The sequence below is a fragment of the Hypanus sabinus genome, unplaced genomic scaffold (genome assembly GCF_030144855.1).
Source record: "Hypanus sabinus isolate sHypSab1 unplaced genomic scaffold, sHypSab1.hap1 scaffold_745, whole genome shotgun sequence".
NCBI classification, from domain to species: domain Eukaryota; kingdom Metazoa; phylum Chordata; class Chondrichthyes; order Myliobatiformes; family Dasyatidae; genus Hypanus; species Hypanus sabinus.
This window is the reverse complement of record NW_026781596.1, coordinates 1,285-28,139: the sequence shown is the minus strand read 5'-3', so window position 1 is coordinate 28,139 and position 26,855 is coordinate 1,285. Positions and strand designations below refer to the sequence as shown.

Below are 26,855 nucleotides of genomic sequence, written 5' to 3'. Positions count from 1 at the left end.
ACATCCTACACGACCTCTCACGGACTCAGAACACATCCTACACGACCTCTCATGGACACAGAACACATCCTACATGACCTCTCATCGACACAGAACACATCCTCCACGACCTCTCACGGACACAGAACACATCCTACACGACCTCTCATGGACACAGAACACATCCTACACGACCTCTAATGGACACAGAACACATCCTACACGACCTCTCATGGACACAGAACACATCCTACACGACCTCTCACGGACACAGAACACATCCTACACGACCTCACACGGACACAGAACACATCCTACACGACCTCTCATGGACACAGAACTCATCCTACACGACCTCTCATGGTCACAGATCACATCCTACACGACCTCTCATGGACACAGAACACATCCTACAAGACCTCTCACGGACATGGAACACATCCTACACGACCTCTCATGGACACAGAACACATCCTACACGACCTCTCATGGACACAGAACACATCCTACACGACCTCTCATGGTCACAGAACACATCCTACACGACCTCACACGGACACAGAACACATCCTACACGACCTCTCATGGTCACAGAACACATCCTACACGACCTCTCACGGTCACAGAACACATCCTACACGACCTCTCATGGACACAGAACACATCCTACACGACCTCTCACGGTCACAGAACACATCCTACACGACCTCTCACGGACACAGAACACATCCTACACGACCTCTCATGGACACAGAACACATCCTACACGACCTCTCATGGACACAGAACACATCCTACACGACCTCTCACGGTCACAGAACACATCCTACACGACCTCTCACGGACACAGAACACATCCTACACGACCTCTCACAGACACAGAACACATCCTACACGACCTCTCACGGTCACAGAACACATCCTACACGACCTCTCATGGACACAGAACACATCCTACACGACCTTTCACGGTCACAGAACACATCCTCCACGACCTCTCACGGACACAGAACACATCCTACACGACCTCTCATGGTCACGGAACACATCCTACACGACCTCTCACGGACACAGAACACATCCTACACGACCTCTCATGGACACAGAACACATCCTACACGACCTCACACGGTCACAGAACACATCCTACACGACCTCTCATGGACACAGAACACATCCTACACGACCTCTCACGGTCACAGAACACATCCTCCACGACCTCTCACGGACACAGAACACATCCTACACGACCTCTCATGGTGACAGAACACATCCTACACGACCTCTCATGGACACAGAACACATCCTACACGACCTCTCATGGACACAGAACACATCCTACACGACCTCTCATGGTCACAGAACACATCCTACACGACCACTCATGGACACAGAACACATCCTACACGACCTCTCACGGACACAGAACACATCCTACACGACCTCTCACGGACACAGAACACATCCTACATGACCTCTCATGGACACAGAACACATCCTACACGACCTCTCACGGACACAGAACACATCCTCCACGACCTCTCACGGACACAGAACACATCCTCCACGACCTCTCACGGACACAGAACACATCCTCCACGACCACTCACGGACACAGAACACATCCTACACGACCTCTCATGGACACAGAACACATCCTACACGACCTCTCATCGACAGAGAACACATCCTACACGACCTCTCATGGACACAGAACACATCCTACACGACCTCTCATGGACACAGAACACATCCTCCACGACCTCTCACGGTCACAGAACACATCCTACACAACCTCTCATGGACACAGAACACATCCTACACGACCTCTAATGGACACAGAACACATCCTACACGACCTCTCAGGGACACAGAACACATCCTACACGACCTCTCACGGACACAGAACACATCCTACACGACCTCTCATGGTCACAGAACACATCCGACACGACCTCTCGTGGGAACAGAACACATCCTACACGACCTCTCACGGACACAGAACACATCCTACACGTCCTCTCACGGACACAGAACACATCCTACACGTCCTCTCACGGTCACAGAACACATCCTACACGTCCTCTCACGGTCACAGAACACATCCAACACGTCCTCTCACGGACACAGAACACATCCTCCACGACCTCTCACGGACACAGAACACATCCTACACGACCTCTCATGGACACAGAACACATCCTACACGTCCTGTCATGGACACAGAACACATCCTACACGACCTCTCATGGACACAGAACACATCCTACACGACCTCTAATGGACACAGAACACATCCTACACGACCTCTCAGGGACACAGAACACATCCTACACGACCTCTCAGGGACACAGAACACATCCTACACGACCTCTCACGGACACAGAACACATCCTACACGACCTCTCATGGTCACAGAACACATCCGACACGACCTCTCGTGGGAACAGAACACATCCTACACGACCTCTCACGGACACAGAACACATCCTACACGTCCTCTCACGGACACAGAACACATCCTACACGTCCTCTCACGGTCACAGAACACATCCTACACGTCCTCTCACGGTCACAGAACACATCCAACACGTCCTCTCACGGACACAGAACACATCCTCCACGACCTCTCACGGACACAGAACACATCCTACACGACCTCTCATGGACACAGAACACATCCTACACGTCCTGTCATGGACACAGAACACATCCTACACGACCTCTCATGGACACAGAACACATCCTACACGACCTCTCATGGACACAGAACACATCCTACACGACCTCTCATGGACACAGAACACATCCTACACGACCTCTCATGGTCACAGAACACATCGTCCATGACCTCTCATGGACACAGAACACATCCTCCACGACCTCTCATGGACACAGAACACATCCTACACGACCTCTCACGGACACAGAACACATCCTACACGACCTCTCATGGACACAGAACACATCCTACACGACCTCTCACGGACACAGAACACATCCTACACGACCTCTCACGGACACAGAACACATCCTACACGACCTCTCACGGACACAGAACACATCCAACATGACCTCTCACGGACACAGAACACATCCTACACGACCTCTCACCGACACAGAACAGATCCTACACGACCTCTCATGGTCACAGAACACATCCTACACGACCTCTCACGGACACAGAACACATCCTACACGACCTCTCACGGACACAGAACACATCCTACACGACCTCTCATGGACACAGAACACATCCTACACGACCTCTCATGGTCACAAAACACATCCTACACGACCTCTCATGGTCACAGAACACATCCTACACGACCTCTCATGGACACAGAACACATCCTACACGACCTCTCATGGACACAGAACACATCCTACACGACCTCTCACGGACACAGAACACATCCAACATGACCTCTCATGGACACAGAACACATCCTACACGACCTCTCACCGACACAGAACACATCCTACACGACCTCTCATGGTCACAGAACACATCCTACACGACCTCTCATGGACACAGAACACATCCTACACGACCTCTCACGGACACAGAACACATCCTACACGACCTCTCATGGACACAGAACACATCCTACACGACCTCTCATGGACACAGAACACATCCTACACGACCTCTCACGAACATGGAACACATCCTACACGACCTCTCATGGTCCCAGAACACATCCTACACGACCTCTCACGGACACAGAACACATCCTACACGACCTCTCATCGACACAGAACACATCCTACACGACCTCTCACGGTCACAGAACACATCCTACATGACCTCTCCTGGACACAGAACACATCCTACACGACCTGTCACGGACACAGAACACATCCTACACGACCTCTCACGGACACAGAACACATCCTACACGTCCTCTCACGGACACAGAACACATCCTACACGACCACTCATGGACACAGAACACATCCTACACGACCTCTCATGGACACAGAACACATCCTACACGACCTCTCATGGACACAGAACACATCCTACACGACCACTCATGGACACAGAATACATCCTACAAGATATCTCAAGAACACAGAACACATCCTACACGACCTCTCACGAACATGGAACACATCCTACACGACCTCTCATGGTCCCAGTACACATCCTACACGACCTCTCATGGAAACAGAACACATCCTACACGACCTCTCATGGTCACAGAACACATCCTACACGACCTCTCACGAACATGGAACACATCCTACACGACCTCTCATGGTCCCAGAACACATCCTACACGACCTCTCATGGAAACAGAACACATCCTACACGACCTCTCACGGACACAGAACACATCCTACACGACCTCTCATGGACACAGAACACATCCTACACGACCTCTCAGGGACACAGAACACATCCTACACGACCTCTCATGGTCCCAGAACACATCCTACACGACCTCTCATGGACACAGAACACATCCTGCACGACCTCTCAGGGACACAGAACACATCCTACACGACCTCTCATGGTCCCAGAACACATCCTACACGACCTCTCATGGAAACAGAACACATCCTACACGACCTCTCACGGACACAGAACACATCCTACACGACCTCTCATGGACACAGAACACATCCTACACGACCTCTCAGGGACACAGAACACATCCTACACGACCTCTCATGGACACAGAACACATCCTACACGACCTCTCATGGACACAGAACACATCCTACACGACCTCTCAGGGACACAGAACACATCCTACACGACCTCTCATGGACACAGAACACATCCTACACGACCTCTCAGGGACACAGAACACATCCTACACGACCTCTCACGGACACAGAACACATCCTACACGACCTCTCACGGACACAGAACACATCCTACACGACCTCTCACGGACACAGAACACATCCTACACGACCTCTCACGGACACAGAACATATCCTACACGACCTCTCATGGACACAGAACACATCCTACACGACCTCTCACGGACACAGAACATATCCTACACGACCTCTCACGGACACAGAACACATCCTACATGACCTCTCATGGACACAGAACACATCCTACACGACCTCTCATGGACACAGAACACATCCTACACGACCTCTCACGGACACAGAACACATCCTACACGACCTCTCATGGACACAGAACACATCCTACACGACCTCTCATGGACACAGAACACATCCTACACGACCTCTCATGGAAACAGAACACATCCTACACGACCTCTCATGGACACAGAATACATCCTACAAGATATCTCAAGAACACAGAAAACATCCTACACGACCTCTCATGGACACAGAACACATCCTACACGACCTCTCACGGACACAAAACACATCGTCCACGACCTCTCACGGACACAGAACACATCCTCCACGACCTCTCATGGACACAGAACACATCCTCCACGAACTCTGATGGACACAGAACACATCGTCCACGACCTCTCACGGACACAGAACACATCCTACACGACCTCACACGGACACAGAACACATCGACAACGACCTCTCACGGACACAGAACACATCCTACACGACCACTCATGGACACAGAACACAACCTACACGACCTCTCATGGACACAGAACACAACCTACACGACCTCTCATGGTCACAGAACACATCCTACACGACCTCTGATGGACACAGAACGCATCCTACACGACCTCCCACGGACACAGAACACGTCGTCCACGACCTCTCACGAACACAGAACACATCCGACACGACCTCTTACGGACACAGAACACATCCTACACGACCTTCCCTGGGCACAGAACACATCCTACACGACCTCTCACGGACACAGAACACATCCTACACGACCTCCCATGGACACAGAACACGTCGTCCACGACCTCTCACGGACACAGAACACATCCTACACGACTTCTCATGGACACAGAACACGTCGTCCACGACCTCTCACGGACACAGAACACATCCTACATGACCTCTCATGGACACAGAACACATCCTACACGACCTCTCCTGGACACAGAACACATTCTACACGACCTCTCACGGACACAGAACACATCCTACACGACCTCTCATGGACACAGAACACATCCTACACGACCTCTCATGGACACAGAACACATCCTACACGACCTCTTACGGACACAGAACACATCCTACACGACCACTCATGGTCACAGAATACATCCTAACAAAACCTCTCCTGGACACAGAACACATTCTACACGACCTCTCATGGACACAGAACACATCCTACAAAACCTCTCACGGACACAGAACACATCCTACAAAACCTCTCACGGACACAGAACACATCCTACACAACCTCTCATGGTCACAGAACTCCTCCTACACGACCTCTCATGGACACAGAACACATCCTACACGACCTCTCATGGACACAGAACACATCCTACACGACCTCTCATGGACACAGAACACATCCTACAAAACCTCTCACGGACACAGAACACATCCTACAAAACCTCTCACGGACACAGAACACATCCTACACAACCTCTCATGGTCACAGAACACCTCCTACACGACCTCTCATGGACACAGAACACATCCTACACGACCTCTCATGGACACAGAACACATCCTACACGACCTCTCATGGACACAGAACACATCCTACAAAACCTCTCACGGACACAGAACACATCCTACAAAACCTCTCACGGACACAGAACACATCCTACACAACCTCTCATGGTCACAGAACACCTCCTACACGACCTCTCATGGACACAGAACACATCCTACACGACCTCTCATGGACACAGAACACATCCTACACGACCTCTCATGGACACAGAACACATCCTACACGTCCTCTCATGGACACAGAACACATCCTACACGACCTCTCATGGTCACAGAACACATCCTACATGACCTCTCACGGACACAGAACACATCCTACACGACCTCTCACGGACACAGAACACATCCAACATGACCTCTCATGGACACAGAACACATCCTACATGACCTCTCACGGACACAGAACACATCCAACATGACCTCTCACGGACACAGAACACATCCTACACGACCTCTCACGGACACAGAACACATCCAACATGACCTCTCACGGACACAGAACACATCCAACATGACCTCTCATGGACACAGAACACATCCTACACGACCTCTCATGGACACAGAACACATCCTACATGACCTCTCATGGACACAGAACACATCCTCCACGACCTCTCATGGACACAGAACACATCCTACATGACCTCTCACGGACACAGAACACATCCTACACGACCTCTCACGGACACAGAACACATCCTACACGACCTCTCACGGACACAGAACACATCCTACACGACCTCTCACGGACACAGAACACATCAGACACGTCATGTCATGGACACAGAACATATCCAACATGACCTCTCACGGACACAGAACACATCCTACACGACCTCTCACGGACACAGAACACATCCTACACGACATCTCATGGTCACAGAACACATCCTACATGACCTCTCATGGACACAGAACACATCCTACACGACCTCTCATGGACACAGAACACATCCTACACGTCCTCTCACGGACACAGAACACATCCTCCACGACCTCTCATGGACACAGAACACATCCTACACGACCTCTCACGGACACAGAACACATCCTACACGACCTCTCATGGACACAGAACACATCCTACACGACCTCTCACGGACACAGAACACATCCTACACGACCTCTCACGGACACAGAACACATCCTACACGACCTCTCACGGACACAGAACACATCCTACACGACCTCTCACGGTCACAGAACACATCCGACACGACCTCTCATGGTCACAGAACACATCCTACACGACCTCTCATGGTCACAGATCACATCCTACACGACCTCTCACGGACACAGAACACATCCTACACGTCCACTCATGGTCACAGAACACATCCTACACGACCTCTCACGGACTCAGAACACATCCTACACGACCTCTCATGGTCACAGATCACATCCTACACGACCTCTCACGGTCACAGAACACATCCTACATGACCTCTCATGGACACAGAACACATCCTACACGACCTCTCATGGACACAGAACACATCCTACACGACCTCTCAAGGACACAGAACACATCCTACACGACCTCTCACGGACACAGAACACATCGTCCATGACCTCTCACGGACACAGATCACATCCTCCACGACCTCTCACGGACACAGAACACATCCTACACATCCTCTCAAGGACACAGATCACATCCTACACGACCTCTCACGGACACAGAACACATCCTACATGACCTCTCACGGACACAGATCACATCCTACACGACCTCTCACGGACACAGAACACATCCTACATGACCTCTCATGGTCACAGAACACATCCTACACGACCTCTCATGGACACAGAACACATCCTACACGACCTCTCACGGACACAGAACACATCCTACACGACCTCTCAGGTACACAGAACACATCCTACACGACCTCTCACGGACACAGAACACATCCTACACGACCTCTCATGGTCACAGAACACATCCTACACGACCTCTCACCGACACAGAACACATCCTACACGACCTCTCATGGACACAGAACACATCGTCCACGACCTCTCATGGACACAGAACACATCCTCCACGACCTCTCACGGACACAGAACACATCCAACATGACCTCTCACGGACACAGAACACATCCTACACGACCTCTCATGGTCACAGAACACATCCTACACGACCTCTCACGGACACAGAACACATCCTACACGACCTCTCATGGACACAGAACACATCCTACACGACCTCTCAGGGACACAGAACACATCCTACACGACCTCTCATGGTCACAGAACACATCCTACACGACCTCTCATGGACACAGAACACATCCTACACGACCTCTCAGGGACACAGAACACATCCTACACGACCTCTCATGGTCACAGAACACATTCTACACGACCTCTCACGGTCACAGAACACATCCTACACGACCTCTCACGGACACAGAACACATCCTACACGACCTCTCACGGACACAGAACACATCCAACATGACCTCTCATGGACACAGAACACATCCTACACGACCTCTCACGGACACAGAACACATCCTCCACGACCTCTCATCGACAGAGAACACATCCTACACGACCTCTCATGGACAGAGAACACATCCTACACGACCTCTCACGGACACAGAACACATCCTACACGACCTCTCATGGACACAGAACACATCCTCCACGACCGGTCATGGACACAGAACACATCCAACACGACCTCTCATGGACACAGAACACATCCTACACGACCTCTCATGGACAGAACACATCCTACACGACCTCTCACGGACACAGAACACATCCTACACGACCTCTCACGGACACAGAACACATCCTACACGACCTCTCACGGACACAGAACACATCCTCCACGACCTCTCACGGACACAGAACACATCCTACACGACCTCTCATGGACATGGAACACATCCTACACGACCTCTCACGGACACAGAACACATCCTACATGACCTCTCCTGGGCACAGAACACATCCTACACGACCTCTCATGGACACAGAACACATCCTACACGACCTCTCACGGACACAGAACACATCCTACATGACCTCTCCTGGGCACAGAACACATCCTACACGACCTCTCACGGTCACAGAACACATCCTCCACGACCTCTCACGGACACAGAACACATCCTCCACGTCCTCTCACGGACACAGAACACATCCTCCACGACCTCTCACGGTCACAGAACACATCCTCCACGTCCTCTCACGGACACAGAACACATCCTACATGACCTCTCATGGACACAGAACACATCCTACATGACCTCTGCTGGGCACAGAACACATCCTACACGACCTCTCATGGACACAGAACACATCCTACACGACCTCTCACGGACTCAGAACACATCCTACACGACCTCTCATGGACACAGAACACATCCTACACGACCTCTCACGGACACAGAACACATCCTACACGACCTCTCACGGACACAGAACACATCCTACACGAGTTCTCATGGACACAGAACACATCCGACACGACCTCTCACGGACACAGAACACATCCTCCACGACCTCTCACGGACACAGAACACATCCTACATGACCTCTCCTGGGCACAGAACACATCCTACACGACCTCTCATGGACACAGAACACATCCTACACGACCTCTCATGAACACAGAACACATCCTACACGACCTCTCACGGACACAGAACACATCCTACATGACCTCTCATGGACACAGAACACATCCTACACGACCTCTCACGGACACAGAACACATCGTCCACGACCTCTCACGTACACAGAACACATCGTCCAAGACCTCTCACGGACACAGAACACATCCTACACGACCTCTCACGGACACAGAACACATCCAACACGACCTCTCACGGACAGAGAACACATCCTCCACGAACTCTCATCGACACAGAACACATCAGACACGACATCTCATGGACACAGAACACATCGTCCAAGACCTCTCACGGACACAGAACACATCCTACACGACCTCTCACGGACACAGAACACATCCTACATGACCTCTCACGGACACAGAACACATCCTACACGACCTCTCATGGACAGAACACATCTACACGACTTCTCATGGACACAGAACACATCCTACACGACCTCTCATGGTCACAGAACACATCCTACACGACCTCTCACGGACACAGAACACATCCTACACGACCTCTCACGGACACAGAACACATCCTACACGACCTCTCACGGACACAGAACACATCCTCCACGAACTCTCATCGACACAGAACACATCAGACACGACATCTCATGGACACAGAACACATCCTACACGACCTCTCACGGTCACAGAACACATCCTACACGACCTCTCATGGTCACAGAACACATCCTAGACGTCCTCTTATGGACACAGAACACATCCTACACGACCTCTCATGGTCACAGAACACATCCTCCACGACCTCTCATGGTCACAGAACAGAACACATCCTACACGACCTCTCCTGGACACAGAACACATCCTACACGACCTCTCATGGACACAGAACACATCCTACACGACCTCTCATGGACACAGAACACATCCTACATGACCTCTCACGGACACAGAACACATCCTACACGTCTTCTGACGGTCGCAGAACACATCGTCCACGACCTCTCGTGGACACAGAACACATCCTACACGACCTCTCACGGACACAGAACACATCCTACATGACCTCTCCTGGGCACAGAACACATCCTACACGACCTCTCACGGTCACAGAACACATCCTCCACGTCCTCTCACGGACACAGAACACATCCTCCACGACCTCTCACGGTCACAGAACACATCCTCCACGTCCTCTCACGGACACAGAACACATCCTACATGACCTCTCATGGACACAGAACACATCCTACATGACCTCTGCTGGGCACAGAACACATCCTACACGACCTCTCATGGACACAGAACACATCCTACACGACCTCACACGGACACAGAACACATCCTACACGACATCTCATGGACACAGAACACATCCAACATGACCTCTGCTGGGCACAGAACACATCCTACACGACCTCTCATGGACACAGAACACATCCTACACGACCTCTCATGGACACAGAACACATCCTACACGACCTCTCATGGACACAGAACACATCCTACACGTCCTCTCACGGACACAGAACACATCCTACATGACCTCTCATGGACACAGAACACATCCTACATGACCTCTGCTGGGCACAGAACACATCCTACACGACCTCTCCCGGACTCAGAACACATCCGACACGACCTCTCACCGACACAGAACACATCCTACACGACCTCTCACGGACACAGAACACATCCTACACGACCTCTCACGGACACAGAACACATCCTCCACGACCTCTCACGGACACAGAACACATCCTACATGACCTCTCCTGGGCACAGAACACATCCTACACGACCTCTCATGGACACAGAACACATCCTACACGACCTCACACGGACACAGATCACATCCTACACGACCTCTCATGGACACAGATCACATCCTACACGACCTCTCACGGACACAGAACACATCCTACATGACCTCTCATGGACACAGAACACATCCTACACGACCTCTCACGGACACAGAACACATCGTCCACGACCTCTCACGGACACAGAACACATCGTCCAAGACCTCTCACGGACACAGAACACATCCAACACGACCTCTCACGGACAGAGAACACATCCTCCACGAACTCTCATTGACACAGAACACATCAGACACGACATCTCATGGACACAGAACACATCGTCCAAGACCTCTCACGGACACAGAACACATCCTACACGACCTCTCACGGACACAGAACACATCCTACATGACCTCTCACGGACACAGAACACATCCTACACGACCTCTCATGGACAGAACACATCTACACGACTTCTCATGGACACAGAACACATCCTACACGACCTCTCATGGTCACAGAACACATCCTACACGACCTCTCACGGACACAGAACACATCCTACACGACCTCTCACGGACACAGAACACATCCTACACGACCTCTCACGGACACAGAACACATCCTCCACGAACTCTCATCGACACAGAACACATCAGACACGACATCTCATGGACACAGAACACATCCTACACGACCTCTCACGGTCACAGAACACATCCTACACGACCTCTCATGGTCACAGAACACATCCTAGACGTCCTCTTATGGACACAGAACACATCCTACACGACCTCTCATGGTCACAGAACACATCCTCCACGACCTCTCATGGTCACAGAACAGAACACATCCTACACGACCTCTCCTGGACACAGAACACATCCTACACGACCTCTCATGGACACAGAACACATCCTACACGACCTCTCATGGACACAGAACACATCCTACATGACCTCTCACGGACACAGAACACATCCTACACGTCTTCTGACGGTCGCAGAACACATCGTCCACGACCTCTCGTGGACACAGAACACATCCTACACGACCTCTCACGGACACAGAACACATCCTACATGACCTCTCCTGGGCACAGAACACATCCTACACGACCTCTCACGGTCACAGAACACATCCTCCACGTCCTCTCACGGACACAGAACACATCCTCCACGACCTCTCACGGTCACAGAACACATCCTCCACGTCCTCTCACGGACACAGAACACATCCTACATGACCTCTCATGGACACAGAACACATCCTACATGACCTCTGCTGGGCACAGAACACATCCTACACGACCTCTCATGGACACAGAACACATCCTACACGACCTCTCACCGACACAGAACACATCCTACACGACCTCTCACGGTCACAGAACACATCCTACACGACCTCTCACGGTCACAGAACACATCCGACACGACCTCTCACCGACACAGAACACATCCTACACGACCTCTCACGGACACAGAACACATCCTACACGACCTCTCACGGACACAGAACACATCCTCCACGACCTCTCACGGACACAGAACACATCCTACATGACCTCTCCTGGGCACAGAACACATCCTACACGACCTCTCATGGACACAGAACACATCCTACACGACCTCTCACGGACACAGAACACATCCTACACGACCTCTCATGGTCACAGAACACATCCAACACGACCTCTCATGGACACAGAACACATCCTACACGACCTCTCATGGACACAGAACACATCCTACACGACCTCTCATGAACACAGAACACATCCTACACGACCTCTCATGAACACAGAACACATCCTACACGACCTCTCACGGACACAGAACACATCCTACATGACCTCTCATGGACACAGAACACATCCTACACGACCTCTCATGGACACAGAACACATCCTACACGACCTCTCATGGACACAGAACACATCCTACATGACCTGTCACGGACTCAGAACACATCCGACACGACCTCTCACGGACACAGAACACATCCTACACGACCTCTCATGGACACAGAACACATCCTACACGACCTCTCATGAACACAGAACACATCCTACACGACCTCTCACGGACACAGAACACATCCTACATGACCTCTCATGGACACAGAACACATCCTACACGACCTCTCACGGACACAGAACACATCGTCCACGACCTCTCACGGACACAGAACACATCGTCCAAGACCTCTCACGGACACAGAACACATCCAACACGACCTCTCACGGACAGAGAACACATCCTCCACGAACTCTCATCGACACAGAACACATCAGACACGACATCTCATGGACACAGAACACATCGTCCAAGACCTCTCACGGACACAGAACACATCCTACACGACCTCTCACGGACACAGAACACATCCTACATGACCTCTCACGGACACAGAACACATCCTACACGACCTCTCATGGACAGAACACATCTACACGACTTCTCATGGACACAGAACACATCCTACACGACCTCTCATGGTCACAGAACACATCCTACACGACCTCTCACGGACACAGAACACATCCTACACGACCTCTCACGGACACAGAACACATCCTCCACGACCTCTCACGGACACAGAACACATCCTACACGACCTCTCATGGACACAGAACACATCCTACACGACCTCTCATGGACACAGAACACATCCTACACGACCTCTCATGGACACAGAACACATCCTACACGACCTCTCACGGACACAGAACACATCCTCCACGAACTCTCATCGACACAGAACACATCAGACACGACATCTCATGGACACAGAACACATCCTACACGACCTCTCACGGTCACAGAACACATCCTACACGACCTCTCATGGTCACAGAACACATCCTAGACGTCCTCTTATGGACACAGAACACATCCTACACGACCTCTCATGGTCACAGAACACATCCTCCACGACCTCTCATGGTCACAGAACAGAACACATCCTACACGACCTCTCCTGGACACAGAACACATCCTACACGACCTCTCATGGACACAGAACACATCCTACACGACCTCTCATGGACACAGAACACATCCTACATGACCTCTCACGGACACAGAACACATCCTACACGTCTTCTGACGGTCGCAGAACACATCGTCCACGACCTCTCGTGGACACAGAACACATCCTACACGACCTCTGATTGACTATCAATTAATGAAAACTAGATCTGATTTTTATATACATAGTGATAAATCAGGTAAACTGTTAGCTAGTCAGTTGAAGAATGCTTTGGTTAAACGTCAAATCACTAAGATTTGTCAGCAGAATGGGGATTTGACAGTTAACCATGATGAGATAAATAAGTCATTTCAAGACTTTTATACCTCCCTGTATCAATCTGAATTCCCTCAGGATCGTAATACCACGTATGATTTTCTTGGAAAATAGAATTTTCCAAAATTATCATCTGATGATCTTTCAATATTAGATACTCTTACTATGGACACAGAAATCAAAGGGGTTATTTCCTCTATGAATTCTGGGAAAGCACCAGGTCCAGATGGGTATACAGTAGAATTTTTTAAAAGTTTTTCCGCTACTCTTTCTCCTTGGTTATGCAGGGTTTTTGAAGAAGCGATTAGATTGGTGAATTTGCCACAATCTTTTTATAGAGCTTCATTTCTTTAATACTGAAGAAAGATAAAGACCCTACTGACTGTGCATACTATAGACCAATATCTTTATTGAATGTAGATTCCAAGATCTTTTCCAAGTTACTGGCATCCAGGCTGGAGAAGGTATTACCCCAAATTATTTCGGAAGATCAAACTGGTTTTATTAAAAATCGCTGTTCTTTTCAATGTTGGAGATTACTGAATATTGTTTATATTCCTTCACATAGCACTTCAGAATGTGTTATTTTATTAGATGCGGAGAAAGCATTTGATAGAGTTGAATGGCCTTACTTATTTAATGTGTTGGAGAAGTTTAATTTTAGTCCGACATTCATTTTCTGGATTAAACTGATATATCATACTCCAGTAGCCTCAGTGTTTACTAATAATCAAAGATCTCCCTTTTTTCATTTATTTCGGGGCACTAGACAAGGCTATCCTCTTAGCCCATTACTATTTAACATTGCTTTAGAACCCTTCGCAATTGCCATCAGAGAATCACAGGATATTTCGGGTATTAACCGTGGGACAGATATTCATAAGTTATCTTTGTATGCAGATGATTTATTATTATTCATTTCTAACCCTGAGAAATCTATTCCAGCAGTTCTATCATTGTTGGCTCAATTTAGTGAGTTTTCTGGGTATAAGTTAAATCTTAATAAGAGTGAATTGTTTCCTTTGAATAGACAGGTCCCAATTTATGGAAATTTACCTTTTAAATTAGTTAATGACATTTATTTAGGGATTAAAATCACAAAAAACCATAAAGAATTATTTAGGTTTAATTTTTTACCCTTAATTGATCAGATTAAAGGTTTGTTTACTAAGTGGTCACCATTATCTTTATCTCTGATAGATAGGATTAATGCTATGAAGATGGTTATTTTACCTAAGTTTTTATATATTTTTTATTCCGAAATCTTTTTTTACTAATGTTGATTCAAAAATTTCCTCATATATATGGCAGAATAAAATTCCCAGGTTAGGTAAAATATATTTACAGAAGACAAAGAAGGAAAGTGGGTTAGCATTACCTAATTTCAGATTTTATTATTGGGCAGTTAATATTAGATTATTTGTTATGTTGGTTGAAAGATTGGGGTGGATCTTTTGGCCCTCATTGGGTGAGTTTGGAAATTAAATCGCTACCAGGTTATGCTCTGGGTTCTATTTTAGGGACTTCTCTGCCTTTTGCTCTTTCTAAATTGCCGAAACGAATTGACAAGCCGATAGTTAAACATACTTGACGTATATGGTTTCAATTTCGGAAATTTTTCGGGTTGACTCAATTCGTTTTAAATATTCCTATTGTATCTATTTGCTTTTTCCACCCTTCAATTATAGAGCAAGCTTATTCGGCTTGGAAAACTAAGGGATTACTAAGATTTTCTGATTTATTTTTGGACAATTGTTTTTGTCTTTTGAGCAATTATCTAATAAATATAATTTGCCTAGATTTCATTTTTTTAGATATTTACAGATTAGACATTTTTTAAGTTCTGTACTTCCTACGTATCCAAATTTTGTGTCTTCAGATATTTTGAAGAGTTTGTTTGAATTAAACCTTTTCAAAAAGGGCTTATATCAAAACTTCATAATATAAGACCTTTATAAGACAAAAAATGATTGGGAAAGAGAGCTTAATCTTATTATTCCTATTGAGAATTGGCATAGAATTCTTCAATTAGTTAACACATCTTCTATATGTGCCAAACATTCATTAATACAATTTAATGTTGTACATAGGGCCCATATGTCCAAGGATAAATTAGCTTATTTTTATTCTTATATAAATCCTATTTGTGATAGATGTCAATTTGAAACTGCGTCTTTAACTCATATGTTTTGGTCACGTCCGCTTTTGAAAAAATATTGGAAAGATATTTTTGATATCTCTGCGGTATTGAACATCGATTTACAACCCCATCCTATTACCGCAATTTTTGGTTTACCAATGATGGACTTACTGCATTTATCCTCTTCCGCCTGTCGAATGATTGCATTTCTCACTCTGATGGCTAGAAGATCTATTTTGCTGAATTGGAAGGAAATTAATCCTCCCACTGTATTTCATTGCTTTTCTCAAACTATGTTATGTTTAAATTTAGAAAAAATTAGAAGTGGTGTATTTGATAATTATTAAATTTGAAAAGATATGGAGACCATTTATTCAATATTTTCATATGATGTAATTTGACCCTGTTCCAGGCTTATTTGATTTTCCAGCTTTAATCTTATTTATGTTGAGAGGATCGGAGTTGATGATACTGATGATTATGTATTTGTTTTTCCGGTTTTGATTATACATATGTTGAGAGGATCGGAGTTGATGACACTGATGATTTTGTATTTTTTTATATATAGATACTATAAACAGCCCATTATTCATTTTTTTTCTTCTTTTTTTTCTCTTTATTAGTTATTAGGTTGTTAGATTAGTTTTTCTTAGGGTTATTTTTTTTTCTTTTTCTCTTTTCTGTTTTTTTTTAACGTATAATATGATATACCTAGTTTGCTTTGTTTATATGATATTTGTATCATTCATGATTTGGGAAGACTTAACTGTATTGTAACTATTGCTTGTGTATCCTTTCATGTTCAGTTTAAATTTGTGTTTGTAATCCCACTATGTATTAATCTTATCATACTGATAATAATAATAATAATAATAAAAAAGATTGAAAAAGAAAGGAAGCTCTCAAACTCCCCTTACCTTCGAACGTTACTTGCTGCTGACGTTCCACCTGACCGGCCTCCTTTGGGAGAGGGGCCCAGACAAACGTGTGGTAATCTCGAGCTGTACTCCATCCAACCTGTGGCGCAACGGAACAACAGCTGTAAGCCAAAGAGCTGTGCAGTCAGCTCACAAAAATACGAGACATAAAGAGCACTGTGCAGAAGTCTCAGGTATATAATGGGGTGGCCAAGACTTTTATGCAGTACTGAAGTAATCTAATGTATTACTCAGAATCAGGTTTATCATCACTGGCATGTGTCGTGAGATTTGTCAACTTGGCAATGCCGGTTCAATGCAACACATAATGTAGAAGGAAAAAAGTAAAAAAATAAGTAAATCAATTACAGTATATGCATGTTGAATACATTAAAAATTGAGCAGAAACAGAAATATATATATTAAAAAAACAAGATTGTGTTCACGGGTTCAAAGTCCATTTAGGAATCAGATGGCGGAGGGGAAGAATCTGTTCCTGAATCACTGAGTGTGTGTCTTCAGGTTCCTGTACCTTCTCCCTGATGGCAGAGGGGAAGAAGCTGTTCCTGAATCATTGAGTGTGTGTCTTCAGGCTCCTGTACCTCCTCCCTGATGGCAGAGGGGAAGAAGCTGTTCCTGAATCTTTGAGTGTGTGTCTTCAGTCTCCTGTACCTCCTCCCTGATGGTAGAGGGGAAGAAGCTGTTCCTGAATCTTTGAGTGTGTGTCTTCAGTCTCCTGTACCTCCTCCCTGATGGTAGAGGGGAAGAAGATGTTCCTGAATCGCTGAGTGTGTGTCTTCAGTCTCCTGTACCTCCTCCCTGATGGCAGAGGGTAAGAAGCTGTTCCTGAATCACTGAGTGTGTGTCTTCAGGCTCCTGTACCTCCTCCCTGATGGCAGAGGGGAAGAAGCTGTTCCTGAATCGTTGAGTGTGTGTCTTCAGGCTCCTGTACCTCCTCCCTGATGGCAGAGGGGAAGAAGCCGTTCCTGAATCATTGAGTGTGTGTCTTCAGGCTCCTGTACCTCCTCCCTGGTGGTAACAGTGAGAAAAGGGCATGCCCGGGGTGCTGGAGGTCCTTAGTAACAGATGCCGCCTTTCTGAGACACCGCTCCTTGAACATGTCCTGGGTACTTTGTAGGCTAGTACCCAAGATGGAGCCGACTAAATTTACAACCCTCTGCAGCTTCTTTCAGTCGTGTGCAGTAGCCCCCCTCCCCCCATACCAGACAGTGATGTAACCTGTCAGAATGATCTCCACGGATGTTTTTGAGTGTATTTGTTAACATAACAAATCTCCAAACTCCTGCTCTGTAGCTCTCAATTCTGTACTGCTGCCATGAAAATAAAATTTCACGACAGATGTGAGTGATAATAAACCTGATTCTGATCTGGGTCTCTAATGTGGACTGAGAGTAGGAAGAGGGGCAGGGAGAGGGGAATCGTGGTTGAGAAAAGGGAGAGGGGAGGGAGCAGGAAGCACCAGAGAGACATTCTGTAATGATCAAAAAAACGATTGTTTGGAATCAGATGACCTTGCCTGGTGTCTCAGGACTGGGTGTTCCTGCATCCCCACACACCCCCGGCACTCCTTCTCTGCCTCCTGTCCCACACCCCTCCCACGGCACTCCACGCTTGCCATTCCCAACATCCTTTGCTCCCGTCAGTTTACAAATTCGCTCTCCGCTCCACGTTGACAACGCTCCACGTTGTGTGCAAAAGTCTTAAGTCACCCTAGTTCCATATATGTGCTCAAGACTTTTGAATTGTACTGTAGATAAGCAGCATTTGTAAAAAGAAACTCAAGTAAATCTAGATTATTTCATCGTCTCCCTTCCCATCAGACAAATGGAAAAAATGCCACCAGGTTCCAGGTCAGTTTCTAATGTGCTGTTATGGGACTACTGAACAATCCCTTAACAGGATAACGTAGACTCTTAAACTCACAATATACCTCATTGTAACTGTCACTTTATTATCCGCTGGCCTTGCACTTTCTGTGTAACTGTAATATTCTCTGCATTCCATTTTTGTCTTCCTTCAATGTCATGTTGGAATGAAATCATCTCTACGGAGGGCACACGGGAGCAAAGATTTTCACCGTCTCTCAGTTCATTCATCATGTGCCGCGTCACATGACATCGTCATTATGCGCCATGTCGTGTGACATCATCATTATGTGCTGTGTCGTATGATGTGGGCGATCACAGTCTTTCCATGACCATGATTGTTCTTGGCAAATCTTTCTACAGAAGTGGTTTGCCATTGTCTTCTTCTGGGCAGTGTCCTTACAAGACGGGTGACCGCAGCCATTATCAATACCCTTCAGAGATTGACTGCCTGGCATCAGTGGTCACATCACCAGGATTTGTGATCTGTACCGGCTGCTCATACGACTGTCCATCACCTGCTCCCATGGTTTCACATGATCCTGATCGGGGGCCAAGCAGGGGCTACACCCTGCCCAAGGGTGACCTGCAGGCTAGTGGAGAGAAGGAGCACTTTACACCTCCTTTGGTAGAGACATATCTTCACCCCACCACCCACACGTACCTCAGTACATGTGACAATAGTAAGGGGTGGGACTCCACGGTACCCTAGTGGTTAGCGCAGGAGTGGGCAAACTTTTTGACTTGAGGGCCACAAAGGGTTCTAAAATTTGACAGGGGGGCCGGACCAGCAGCAGATGGACGGAGTGTTTTGGTAATACACCTCATAAGAGAAAATAAAATATCATGGGATATGTAGAAAACATGTGCTTTAATTTCAATTGAAAAGGAACAAATGCATTACAACAAAATATCTGTCTTTGAAGTCCCATGGTATTTAGCTATTTATTGAAATGACTTTTAAAACACTGAAAATTAAATGAATAAAATACAGCTTTTTTTAATAGTAATAGTTATTATTTTAAAGCACTGAAAATTCTGTTATCCTTCAAGATATTATCATCATCACTCTCCTCTTGACTGTCTTTATTTTAAAAACGGTAGGAGATGCAGGTCTACTTGTCCTGCTCCTTCTTATTCAATTGTCCCCTGTGCCAAAACTCAACAACGACCCGCACAATGACAGAACAGTGACAGCGCACCAGTATGCAGAGCGCGTTATTTGATCTGGAGCGCATTTTTTATTTTGAGAACGTACGTGCACCTGCGCACTACTCATGTCCATCACTTAACAGAAATGACATGTAACATGTAAGGCTTATTGAAAAAAATATTTTAAAATGCATTTTTTACATAACACAACGAAGAAACTTATTTTTAATTTCAGTGGGAACAGTGTTGTTGGTCTCCCTTTTTAGCCAGCGCATCAAAGTCTGGATTTAGTTTTGTTGTGGCGAATCTCAGGATGGATCTGAGGTGTTGGTCAGTTAACTTGGATCTGTGGCTGGCTTTGTTGATGTTCATGACGCTGAACGCCTGTTCACACAAATAGGTCGAGCCGAACAACGCCAGCATCTTCTGTGCCGTCCTCCGGAGGTTTGGAAACACCTCTTTACCAAGTGAAGCATAAAGGTCATTCAGTTTAAGAGAGTTGAACTTCTCTTTTAAGACGGGGTCAGACTGAAGGTCGATCAGTTCCAGCTGTAGCTCCTCTGGTGCTGTTTCAGGATCTTGTGACAGGGGACAGGCCACCAACTGAAGTGACTTGTCAATTTTTTCAAAATCAGAAAAGCAACGGCAGAATTCTCTGTGCAGCGCATCCAGTGACTCGCTGTATTTTTTCACATTTGCGCCGGCCTCTTCCAGCGTGGCTAGTGTGGGAAAATGAGTGAATAACTTATTCGAAATTTGCCTGGAGAAAAAAGCCAGCTTGGATTTAAAGGCTTTCACGTTTGTGTACATGTCATGCACAAACTGGTCCTTCCAAACTGGTCCTTCCCCTGTAGTTTCAGTTTCAGTTCATTCATGTGTGAAAATATATCCACAGCAAACGCAAAGTCACAAAGCCAGCTCTTGTTGCTCAGCTCAGGAAATTCGCCGGCCTTCCTCAGTAACTCCAAAAATGCACCGATCTCCTCTTTGAGCTCCCATACTCGTTGAAACACTTTGTCCAAACTTAACCAGCGGACACGGGAGTGATAAAGTAGGTCCTGCTGATCCGCATCAGTTTCCTCCAGGAACGTGATGAACTGACGGTTCCCCTTGCATGTATAAAGTTGACAAGTTTTACGACAGGATTCACAACATGATTCAGCTGTAATACCGACTTACATAGAGATTCCTGGTGGATGATGCAGTGAAGGAAAATAACATCCTGGTCAGGATTTTCATCTTTCATTTTATTCTGTATTCTCCTCAGCAGGCCGACATTTTTCCCCGTCAGATTAGGAGATCCATCCGTGGTGACGTTGATAAGTTTACTCCAAGGGAGCTTCATATTTTCGATGACAGCAGACACCCGGTCATACAAGTCCTCTCCCCGTGTTTTTCCTTTCAGAGACTCCATTGTCAAAAACTCCTCCGTTATTTCAAAAGTATTGTTAATTCCTCGGATAAAAATGAGGAGCTGAGCAGTGTCTTTTACATCGTTGCTTTCATCCAGTGCTAATGAATATAACGTGAACGACTCTGCCTTTTTATTTAAGTCGCTGGTTATATCTTCATCTATCAGTTCCACACGGCGAGTCACTGTCCTGCGTGATAAACTGATTTTTTCAAATTTGTCTTTGCTCTCCGGACACAATACACCTGCTGTCTCCACCATACATTCTTTTAAAAACTCGCCTTCAGACAGAGGCTTGCTGGCCTTTGCTAATTTGAATGACAGCATAAAACTCGCCTTGGTACTTGAGTCATGAATGGCAGTTTGACGGTGAAAAAAATTTTGTTGAGCCTGTAAATTAGCTGCCAACCTCTGAGCATTAGCTTCCCGTTCTTTCGTTGACTGGTCGCTAGCATAGTTGGCATGTTTTGTGGCAAAGTGACGGCTGATATTATATTCTTTAAAAACCGCCACAGTCTCTTGGCATATCAGGCATACAACAGTTGATCTGTGTTCAGTAAAAAGATATTTAGTTGTCCACTCCTTATTAAACACCCGACATTCTCTATCCACTTTTCTTTTCTTAGCTCCACTCATCCTTACAGAAGGGGTGAGAGGTTGTAGCGGTGTGCTACACACAGCGCTAAAATTGACACGCAGTCGGTAACTGCAGTCGAAGGAAAAAAACTTTATTAGAAATCCCCAGCCTCACTTTTAAGCATCCCTCAAACTGCCCCCCATGACGCAGAGGCTCCAAAGCTCTGTGCTCGCAAATCCCCGCAGGCTATTTCCCTTAGCTGGAACGCTGGCTAGTTGTGAGCCGGTTCGGATGTGCCAGGAAATGGGTCGCCGCGAGGTCACAAAGTAAAGCGCAAATGTGGAGTAATACGCTGCACCTCAACAAAGGTCAATGTATATAGAGTGCGTCATCTATTGGGAAAGCGCCAGAATTGCGGGGAAAAAACGTTAACAAGGTTTATTAATATAATTTCATCAAGTTCTGCGGGCCGGATTAAAAAGCTTAACGGGTCGCGTATGGCCCGCGGGCCGTAGTTTGCCCATGCCTGGGTTAGCGTGAGGCTATTACAGCTCGGGGCATCGGGGTTTGGTGTTAAAATCCGGTATCCTCAGTCATCAAGTTTGTACTGTCTTCCTGTGTGCACGTGGTGCTCCAGATCCCTCACACAGAACAAAGACGTGTAGGTTAATAAATTAACTCTCATTCCTGCATATCCATCCACAGCCTCCTCTCCTGCCAAGAGGAGGCCACCCTCAGAGTGGAGGAGCCCCAACTCACATATTCTCTGTCTGGATAGCCTCCAACCTGATGGTATGAATATGGAATTCTTCTTCCGGTGAACAAAATTCCCCCCCCCCCCCCAGCTCTGACCTTTCACCTCTTCTCACCTGCCTTCCCTTTCTCCAACGGTCCACTCTCCAACTCCAGTCAGACATCCTTCTCCAACCCCCTTGACCTTTTCCCACCCACCTGGCTTCACCCAGCACCTCCCAGTTAGCCTCTCCCCTCCCCCCCACCACTTTATTCAGGCATCGTCCCCCTTCCTTCTCAGTCCTGAAGACGACTCTCGGCCCAAAGCATCACCAGCTTTACTCCTTTCCGCGGATGCTGCCGTCCCTCCAGCAGGTTGCTTGCGTTGAGAGGTTAATTGGTCATTGTAAATTGTCCTGTGTTTAGGCTGGGTTTATAATCGGTGGGGGCTGCTCGAAGGGCCTATCCCGTGCTGTATCTCTAAACTGATAAACCGATTACTGTTTTGTATTGAGGGGGGAGGATTCTTACCTTGAAAATTCCAATCCAGTCGTTCTTATGGGGCGTGATCCTGGGGGTCAGGATGTAATTGCATTTCACAGCAACGTCTGTTGTGTACTGCTTTTCTATGTTGACAAAGATGACTTGGGCAAAGGTGCTGGAGTACAGCGAAGAGGTGCCAGCCAGTGACTCTTCGTTCATGGTGTCCAGACTGAGCATCAAAAGAGAGAAACAAAATGTATTCAGCCACAGAGTCTAAGATCTCCTTCATTTAAAAAAAAAGAGGGGGGGGAAAACCTTTAAGATGCAAGACGACAGGACGTAGGAACAGGATCGGGCCATTTGGGAGAGCAGTCAGGAGGGTGAGTAGTTTCAAGTTCCTCGGTACTCACACCACCGGAGATCTCACCTGGACCGTACACTCCGGCTGGGTGGCAAAAACAAAGCACAACAGCGTCTCTTCCCCCTCAGGCGACTGAAGGGGTTCGACACGGGCCCCCCAAATCCTCCAGACTTTCTACAGGGGCCCCATTGAGAGCATCCTGACTGGCTGTATCACCGCCTGGTACGGGAACTGCACCAACCTTGATCGCTGGCCACTGCGGAGAGTGGCGTGGACAGCCCAGCGCATCTGTGGTCATGAACTTCCCTCCATTTACAGCAGCAGGGGCAGGAAGAAGGCCTGGGAGATCATCGGGGACACCAGTCACCCCCCCCCCCCCCCCCAACCATACACTGTTTCAGCTGCTTCCATCTGGCAAACGGCACTGCAGCATTAAAACCAGGACCAACGGGGTACGGGACAGCTTCTTTCTACAAGCCACTAGACTTTTAAATTCACATGTCTGTACACTGCGACAGAGTCAACACAAAGATTGTTGCTCCCTCACGTTGTGGGATGGATGCAAGATTTAAATAAACACAAAATAAATTCAAATTCAAGTCTCCTCCAACATACCATCCAAGCTGATAAGAACATAATAAACAGGAGCAGGAGTAGACCATTCGGCCCATCGAGCCTGCTCCGCCATTCAGTGAGTTCATTGCTGATTTGGCCATGGACTCATCTCCACCTACCTGCCTTTTCTCCCATAACCCTTAATTTCCCAACTCTGCAAAAATCTATCAACCTTGTCTTTAATATATTTACTGGGGCAGCCTCCACTGCTTCATTGCGCAGAGAATTCCAGATTCACTACTCTCTGGGAAAAGCGGTTCCTCCTCATCTCCGTCCTAAATCTACTCACCCGAATCTTCAGTGTGTCCCCCAGTTCTAGTCTCACTTACCCGTGGAAACAACTTTCCTGCCTCTATCTCATCTACCCCTTTCATAATTGTATATGTTTCTGTAAGATCTCTTCTCAATTCTTCTGAATTCCCGTCCCAGTCGACTCAATCTCTCCTCAAAACATATTACCCCCCTCAACCCCTTTCCCCTGCCTCCTCCTTGTATCTTTTGATACCCTTGCTATTTACAAGATGGGTGACCCCAGCCATTGTCTGCCTAGTGTCAGTGGTCACGTAACCAGGACTTGTGATCTGCACCGGCTGCTCGTACGACCGTCCACCACCTGCTCCCATGGCTTCGAGTGACCCTGATCAGGGGGCTGAGCAGGTGCTACACCTTGCCCCGAGGGTGACCTGCAGGCGAGAGGAGGGAAGGAGCGCCTTACACCTCCTTTGGTAGAGACGTATCTCCACCCCGACACCCAGCGGGCAGCAGTGGCAAATTACTTCTGTGGAAAAATATGCCAAGAACAATCAAGGTCAAAGACCGTGATTCTGTGTGAAACGAATTCCACAGATTCATCAACCTCAGCCGAAAGAAATTCCTTCTCATCTCTGTCTAAAGGGGGGCCCTTCTATTCTGAGGCTGTGGCCACCATGTTCACTCTATCTCGGCCTTTCAATATCTGATGTGTTTCAGTGAGATCCTCCCGTCTGAACTCCAGCGAGTACAGGCCCGGAGCATTCCAACGCTCCTCAGACATTAACCCTTTCATCCCTGGGATCATCCTCGAGAACCTCCTCTCCAATGTCAGCACATCCTTGCTCAGGTAAGGACTCCCAAAGCTGCTCACAGTACTCAAGGTGAGGCCTCATCAGTGTCCTATAAAGCCCCAGCATCACATCCTTGCTCTTGTATTCTAGTCCTCTCGAGATGAATGCCAACATCACATTTGCCTTCCTCCCCGCTGACTTATCCAGCAGC

The 26,855-nt window shown here is 47.5% G+C and overlaps 1 protein-coding gene across 1 annotated transcript in view; it reads right to left on the bottom strand.

Annotated features, from left to right (window-relative positions):
- LOC132390039 (tax1-binding protein 1 homolog B-like) overlaps positions 1–24,852 on the bottom strand; it is a 142,124-nt gene extending 117,272 nt beyond the window's left edge. The window contains exons 1-2 of the mRNA XM_059962623.1: positions 24,674–24,852; positions 18,385–18,484 (exon numbers count right to left, since the gene is read on the bottom strand). Of these exons, the coding sequence (XP_059818606.1) occupies positions 18,385–18,484; positions 24,674–24,844 (271 nt within the window). The 5' untranslated portion in view covers positions 24,845–24,852. The remainder of the gene's footprint in view (positions 1–18,384; positions 18,485–24,673) is intronic.
- Positions 24,853–26,855: the final 2,003 nt, after the last annotated feature.